Source organism: Poecilia reticulata, linkage group LG9, assembly GCF_000633615.1.
Source record: "Poecilia reticulata strain Guanapo linkage group LG9, Guppy_female_1.0+MT, whole genome shotgun sequence".
Lineage (NCBI taxonomy): Eukaryota > Metazoa > Chordata > Actinopteri > Cyprinodontiformes > Poeciliidae > Poecilia > Poecilia reticulata.
The window spans coordinates 25,584,946-25,593,265 of NC_024339.1; the positions used below are offsets into that span (position 1 = coordinate 25,584,946).

The following is an 8,320-nucleotide window of genomic DNA, read 5'->3' on the forward strand; positions in this document are numbered from 1 at the left end:
CCGAAAATGTCTGAACCGAAGCCGAGCCTGCCCGGGTTCACATACGCATTTTGGAACAGGTGTCAAATAATTGAGCGTAAAGATGAAATAGTCTCTGTCAGTGGGTGATTTATGACAGCTGATGCGTTTATGAGCGTGGCTGCGCGCTTTTATCCGTGTTTTTTTCGTGCGCAAACACATGTCTTCGGGGGCAGAAAATAATCCCTAACAGACTGAGATCAAAAAAGAAAGACGAAGAAGAAGTCTGATGGAAGTTGACTAGCACATGAGTGCACATGGAGCTGCACTTAATAACACAAGTTATTAGTAGATTAATCTTAGCTGACCCATTAATTTTCTTACTTACTGAGGATAGTTTCTGCGTCGCGCAGCTTTGAAAAGTAATCAGCGGCACTTTTCAAAAGTAACCTACATTGTTGATAGCTTAATTGATGCCTGGCTGGGGTTTGGGGTCCCTAAATGTCCCTATTTACTCTCAGCTGCATAATTTGGATGCTAGTTTGGAATCGGTTGTGTGCGCCTGGTGCTTTTGAGGGCCTGCTATATCTGGTGATGAAGGAGGGAGGAAGATGAGCGTCTAAGCTACTTCTAGAGTTTGCTTAAAGTTTTGACCTAACTTTTATCCCCTTTTGCAAAGAAACTGAAGCAAGAATTACATAAACTTTCGCTGGACACGATCGTGATGAATACTTTGTTTTACTTTTTTAAAATTTGGGTTAATCGTAAAATAATTGTCTTTTCCAATATACTTGTAGAAGAAGACGCTCTTTGAGCAAATTTAAATACTTTTAAGTGAAACTTTATTTTCTTAAGAACAAACAAACACATTAAGCCTACTTTATAATATATTATATTATATTATATTATATTATATTATATTATATTATATTATATTATATTATATTATATTATATTATATTATAAAACCCCATAATTTTGCACAGTTTTAAAAATAACACACCTTGTTCATAATTAGCTACGTTTAATTTAGAACTAAATGATCCCAACTTTATTTATTTATTTATTTATTTATTTATTTATTTATTTATTTATTTATTTATTTATTTATTTATTCATTCATTTATTTATTCATTTATTTTGCCAACTAAGCTTCCAAATTGAAATTTAGAAATGTTATTATTCTCTAAACGACTTGTAGCATTCAGGTTTTGTATTTTACAGTCATGTCTTTTGTCACGGTAATTTTTCAATATTTTTATTTATTTATTATTGGTTTTAAACAGTGTAGGCTAATTAATATCAAACATGTTCAGTTTAAAGTCAGTTCCGACGCACATAATTCGTAATTCTAATTTAAGTGTCCGTCTTGCTGTGATTCTACTTTTTTTTTTTTTTTTCAGGGACATTTTTTGCTTTGTTTACATTTAGCTTGACCATCTTGCAGTTATGACCATTTGCAGAAGAAGAAAAAAAACAACATACATAAATCCAGCTCAGATTACCCCATAGAAACTGCACATTCACGTCCACGCCATTGCCGTCCCCCATGTTTTCTAACAGATCATTTAGTTAGTATGATACGCTATAGAAAGTCACGTGGCGCTTTGCCAATTTCAGTGTGGATTTGTTTGCCTTTAATAACACAGCAACCTTGTCGGCATTTGATGCATAAATAAGGGGTGGTCAGGGTAAACTACTTCTCCCCCACAAATCTGGATCATTGTTCCGCGTCAACTCCTCGTGCAGCAACGTGTGTGTGTGCGCACCGTGGTGCTGACTTCTACAGAACCGGTCGTTTGGATCTGGAGGCTATCCTTCCCAGTCCATTGAGGCTTGTGGGGCGCATTGACAGGGAGGCCTCGTGGAGAGCTGTGGGGTGTCTTTAACCAGCCTTCTCCCCAAATGCATGCGTTCAGCTGCAGTGCTTTGAACTTTCTTGCTCGTCTTACTTCGAAAATTCGGCATTAAGACCTTGCATGTTTTGCGTCAAATATAATTAATTTAAACAGCATCGATCGGAGCCGGTTTTGAACAGACACTCAGAACAATTTGCATACACGGGGGCTCTGAGTGGCCGGATTGAGGTCACAGTAAATCACAGCAAGATCTCTGTGTTGCCCTCGGGTTCATGGGGTTATTGTGTCTAGGCCATAGTGAGTTATAGTGAGAAATTAAGAATGGTCCTAAAAAGCCTCTGTTTAGCCGCTTATAGTGTTGAGTGCCTGGAAGCTGAAGCTGCCTTTCATGTGCAGCTTCTACAAAAGCAGCGCTCAATACAAAAACAGCTTCTGAGAAGTCTTCTTGTGGGACCATGTATGCCAGCGGTTACACCACTTTATAAGCTTGGCTTGAGTGAAAAAACACATCTTCTTTTTTTACAGCAGAGGGAAAACGTGTAACACACCAACAGGGCTTGTATCCCTTTTGTCTGTCCTGAAGAGAAGAGTGGCTGCCGAAGCCGCCAAGCGCGTCTCGCCATGCGCTTTTTGGACATTTTCACGTCGCTTCTGAGCGCCACTGTTTCCTTCAACCTCGTCTAATAAATCTGATTGCTTTCAGCGGGCCTGTCCTATAGGCTACGACGGGGGAAGTAAAAAAAAAAAAAAACAGGCCAAGAGTGGTCTTTAGAGAGAAGAGCCGGCGAAATCACTTAACAGCTTACTGCGGAGTAATTAGGTCACATTACATCCAGTGTAATTTCAGATTCATCAGTACCGTTTATGTTGCCCTTACACTTAAATCCCCTGAGTTCAGACATAAAGAGCAGCGGCCTTTGGGCCTGCGTGTACCAGACCTTCTTCTTCTTCTTCTTCTTATTTTTATTTTTTTTTTGCATTGTCACTTTTGGGTCTATACAGGCCTGCAACGCTGACATTTTCACCTCTAATTTCTCGCTGATTGCCCTCCACTGGACTATGCATCCAGTATATTGCAGCAGCATGCTCCCCTTGCTTATGCTGTATGACAGACAGTATGATGAAGCATGTTTGGGCAGCCTTGTTTGTCCATACCACATTGTCAATAGCACGTAGTGATAACCAAAGCGCTTTTACACGACGGGTGCGTCAGGGGAAAACAGAAACGGCAGTCACCACAAAATATCCACCTGGAAACTATTGTTATCAATTTTTTTTGTACTACTTAATAAATAATTGTGATAACAAAAATATAGAAGGCCTTTGCAGTATGATTGAACTCAGATGCACTTACTTTAGATCTGACATAACGAGCATATCTTTTTCTTCTCTCTTTTCTTTTTTTTACTTTCAGTCCAGGTTCTTGGATCTTTTCTCCACATATTCCATCTTATGGTTTAGTTCGCTGTGAATATACTAACCACAGTGTGTGTTTTTTAATGTTCCCTTAGACGCTTGCGGCCTGTCAGACGCCGCTCACATCGAGAGCCTACAAGAGAAGTCGCAGTGCGCCCTGGAGGAGTACGTCAGGAGCCAGTACCCCAACCAACCCAGCCGCTTTGGCAAGCTCCTGCTGCGACTGCCCTCTCTCCGCACCGTCTCCTCCTCGGTAATCGAGCAGCTGTTCTTCGTCCGCTTGGTAGGTAAAACTCCTATTGAAACCCTCATCAGGGATATGCTATTATCCGGGAGCAGCTTCAACTGGCCTTACATGTCCATCCAATGATCCTTATATGACAAAACAAAACAGAGAGGAGGAGGAAGGGGAAAAAAAGGACCAAATTTCTGCACCCCTCATCCTCCTTCGAGAAGACTATATATAGGACCTTTTTTTCTGAGAAACTTTGCGGAAGACATTACTTTTTTTCTGTCTTCTGGGACTTCGATGGAATACATTATGTACAGAAAAATATTGGAACTGGACTTTGCGCCTGTGTAAATCCGCACCGTCATCTTCAAGAACAGTACTCTCCATTTTGTAAAATACTAGTCTTTATTTTCTTTTTTCTTTTCCTTTTTTTGTAAAAAAAAACATACAAATAAAATGAAAAACATCATATGCGCAGTAAGAAAAAAAAATGAATCAAGACTTAGCGGGAAAATAATGTTTCCAAGCAATTATAAGAATTGTCCTGTGTCTATGTACCTCTCTGTTTTGTATTTTTTCTGGTTCTAAACCAGGGTTTCTGTGATTCTATACTAATAATTTTTTGATATAACCTTTTGCTTCTTATAATGAGTGCGATATATGTTGTCGAAGCTATGTTCTCCAAGAATTAAAAATTGAAGTGAGAATTTAAAAGAATAAAAAAAAGAAAAAAAACAAGACAAATAAAATGAATTTAGACGAATAAGAAACAGTCTAATCGCTGTGACAATATCAACACTGATGGTTGAACTTTTTATTTTTATTTTATTTTTTTTATTTTTTATTTTTTTGACCTCCCCCTTCTCCCATGCTCCCAACTGATACGATGGACCTGCAGCAGAAGCAGCAAAACGAAACTGACCTCCAGGACGTTTTTACTGACATTTTTACTCCGTCTGGGGCGCATCCCCCCCTCCCCTCTACCCTTCTCCCCTTCATCCCCTTCCCCGGACCACGAGTGTGTGTGGAGTCGATCATCAGTCAAAAGAACAAACGGAGAGACATGAAATCAAAAAGCACTTTTAATATATCATTTCAAATACATTTTGTTTGTTTCGTCTTGAAGATTTTTGTTGTTTCTTGAATTTTATTGGTTGTTGCCTTCAATTTTGCTTACTCCATGATGCAGCTTTTAATTTTAATTTTTTTTATTTTTATTTTATTTTTATTTTTATTTTTTGGACAGAAGGGTTGGCTGATGAAGTTGTGTGATGGTGACTGTACTATTAAAAAAGAAATAGGCAACAATGTCTCACTCTCAAGCATTTTCCTGGGGATCAAATGTTTTATTATTATTATAAGTTTTTTTATTATTATTATTTAACCAATCAGAGGGAATCTGTTGTTTTTATGTGTGCTTGTACAACAGTTCCTGAAACCTACATGTGAAAGCAAATTGTTACACGGGATTAAAAGGTGATAATAATTACACAATAGAAGCACATATTACATTTGGAAAGAGCCATGACATAACTGACAATGCGAGTACAAAGAGGAAGGAGACAATACTGGCCTGTGAGCGCATTAATGTTTAATATTTTTCCCAGACAGCGAGGGAAGCCTCTAACACAGAGCCACCTCTATAACCTTCCCCCTGTGGCTTAATCAAGGTGATTCTCTGCAAACCAACACCCACCTCGTATTACCCCCCACCCCCCACTTACTATCGCCTAAAATAAAAAAGAAAGAAAAAAGAAAAACTCTGCCCTGATAACGCATTGCATGCTCTGTATTGACGTGGGCGTCATTTGGCAAAAAAGGGTTAGGGGGGCCCCCGCTGCAAAGCTGCTGTGATATGCGTGATCAATCTGGAAAATGTATTTTACAGCATGTAAGCCAGTCGATAGGAACACCGAGTGTGATGCATTGTGTGGGAATAGAGAGGGAGGCAAAGAGGGAGAAAACGACAGAGACACACACAGACACACAGAAAGAGAGAGAGAGAGAGAGAGAGAGAGAGAGAGAGAGAGAGAGAGAGAGAGAGAGAGAGAGAGAGAGAGAGTGCTGAGACAAACGAGAGAAGCGTGTTAGTAGAAAGTCAAGTGTATGACTGTGTGTGTGTGAGTGTCTGCGTGTGAGTGTGTGTGTGTGACAGGATAAAAAAAAAGATGTGGCCTTGGTTTGCTTGATACAGTCAGAGTGTAATGAGTCCATCGATAGTGTGTGAGATGGGTTACGCACTGTCACTGCCCTTGCTTTGGTCTATTTCTTGTTTTTGTCTCAATTTACGCCCTAAATGACAGAAGGGAAACCTGGTTTATCACCGGTCCTTGCATTTAAATCACAGTGTAAGGCGTGATAAATAAAAAAAAAAATACGATAAAACAAAAATGATGGAATAAAATATGGCGCACAGGCTTGACATTTCTTAAGTCGTCATGAGATGAGCTGCCTCTGTGTCATTTTTAATTTTTGTTTTTTTACCCAGATCCTTCTTTTGTGGTTTTGGCAGTGATCAGGGACAGCAGAGCAGGGATGTGATATTTGTTAGCCTGTTTAATTATCAGCCGTGTGTTGTGAGTGTAACTTTCGCTTATAGGTTATTTTTGCACTGCTTATGTCATCAAGAAACTTTTAAGGTGTCACTGCCTGTAATAAAGGAAGGATGTGGCTCCAGGTTGTCCTCTGATGCTCTCTCTCATTATTTGTGAGATCACCTGACAAAGTAAGCCGTAATGTGGGTTGCATCCGCCTAAAGTAACTAAAAGCAAAAAAAAAAAAAAAAACGTGACGTTTTATTTCCAGTTTTGCACAGTTTTTCCTTGGTGGAGGTGATCATCTTCTCCACGACCTTTAGGTCAGGTGAAAGTTAGTGAAGAAGAACCTGATGTAGTATTTCCTCCTTATCCTGCAGACTGAATCATCCAAGCTTAATCGAAACAAAAAAAGACAGTAAAAGACAACAAAAATGTTTAGTGGCATTTCAACAAAAAATTATTTCAACCTTTGCTTTATTATTATTATTATTTTATTTTATTTATTTATTTTTTAAAATTTTAATTTATTTTCAGTATTTTTGTGCGAAGAACTCAGAGGATTTTAATAGGTGACATTCAGGAGTTCTAAATAATTATGTTTTACGTTTTCCATTACGCCCTTTTTTTTCAGATGTTGCTTTTTGTTGTTGTTGTTTTTTATTTAATGTAGGTCCGGACATAAATAGTGGGTTTGCAGGCTTATTAAACGTAGCTTTCAGCTGCTTGTCTCCACATAATGTATTCAGAATCCCCTCCAGAGTAACTATCTTTTATCCTCTCGCTGAGAGCATTCTGTTCTACAATTGTTACACTGCAGGCTATATAAGGCGGCGGTTCAAAAAAACACATGAAAATGGTGGCATGTGTTCCTAATTAACGTTTCAGTATAGGCAATGCGAGAGAAACACATGAGGACTCCGGGAATAAAGTGCTTATTCCTGTTGAGGTACCTTGGATATTGTGAGAGAGGCTTCATTTCTTGTATTGTGTAATATTTCAAAATGCTAAAAATAATGACCTTTGTCGTTTGCTTATTTTTTTAATATTGTCATTATATGTTGTAACAACATTAGCTACTATCAATTAAACGATTTATCCCGTAATATGAGAAGAAAGAGAAATACCTGCGCTGTCAAGTTAACTGCGGTGGGTAAAGGGAGATGGATATGAGGAAACGCCGGTCACCAAAGTATTACAGCGAAATGAGTTAAATAACCATTTACCTTTGTCTGGTTTCATTCATCAAACCACAAGTGGAGGACTCCCAACACGGGTGGGGGCTATTTGTTTGCTTTTACACAAGCAGCTGGGTGCGATTTCACGTTTGAGATATCTGTCTGAAAGCGAAACATTTATTATCCCAAGTTGTCAGTGAGCCCTATTTCTCCTGAACCCCTCAATGCGAACCGGCGTTGCAGCGTTCTGCAGCAGTAGGGAAAGGAAGAAGAAAAACGTCCTATTTGGCGTCACACGTCACTACTTTTCACTTAGAAGAAACAGCAGCAGCAGCAGCAGCAGCAGCTCGGTCACATTTGACAAATACGGCTGTTTGAGACAATAACACTTTCCAAATAGCCGAGGCTTCCGCTTATATAAACGAATGGGAGCCCCCCTCTGAAGTGTGACGCGGCTTATTTCTCATATTGTCTCCTACGTAAAAAAAGAAAAAAGAAAAAAAGAAAGAAAGAAAAGAAAAGAAAAGAAAAAAATGACAACAAGTGCTCTCGCCATATAGCTCATTCATCCACCCAGGCTTTGCAAGATGGCTAGGAACTGATGGCCAAATTTACATAGACGTAGCCTATGCAGAGATGTGTGCCACATCTCAGCATCCAGACCCAGCTTCTTGTTGCACGGGCTCTATATTCAGTCGGTGGCATAGATCAGTCCGCAGACCACACAGGCAACCTTTAAGCCATGGATCAAATCCAGCCCTTCTGGAGCTGCGAATGTAACACAAGGGGACGCCTCCCTGCTTATACGCGCACACGCCCGACTGTTGGAACAGCGTGAAAGGCGCATATAATGTATGTTTGCGTGCGCCCGTGCGTATCCACAAACCGTACGTAAGCGTATGTGCTGATGGAGAGCGGAGGGCGGAGGGGAGAGAGAAACAGAGAGAGAGAGAGAGATGATTGTGAGAAAGCCCGGATCGCTGTGTAAGCGGATCTCTTTGTGTTGATTTAGGAAGACGTTTGCTGTATATAACGTTCAAGGCTGATAATATCATTGCCTGGCCAGATAAATAAAGCATTGGCCAAAACCATCGGGTCAGCTATCGATCCGCTTTTTCTCCCGGAGCGAGAGAGAAGGCGGGG

At 39.8% G+C, this 8,320-nt stretch overlaps 1 protein-coding gene across 2 annotated transcripts in view; it reads left to right on the forward strand.

Annotated features, from left to right (window-relative positions):
* nr2f1a (nuclear receptor subfamily 2, group F, member 1a) overlaps positions 1–6,141 on the forward strand; it is a 10,552-nt gene extending 4,411 nt beyond the window's left edge. For both annotated transcript variants that reach the window (XM_017306847.1, XM_008418922.1), the window contains exon 3: positions 3,329–6,141. In XM_017306847.1, coding sequence (XP_017162336.1) covers positions 3,329–3,603 — 275 coding nt within the window. In that variant the 3' untranslated portion in view covers positions 3,604–6,141. The remainder of the gene's footprint in view (positions 1–3,328) is intronic.
* The last annotated feature ends 2,179 nt before the right edge of the window (positions 6,142–8,320 follow it).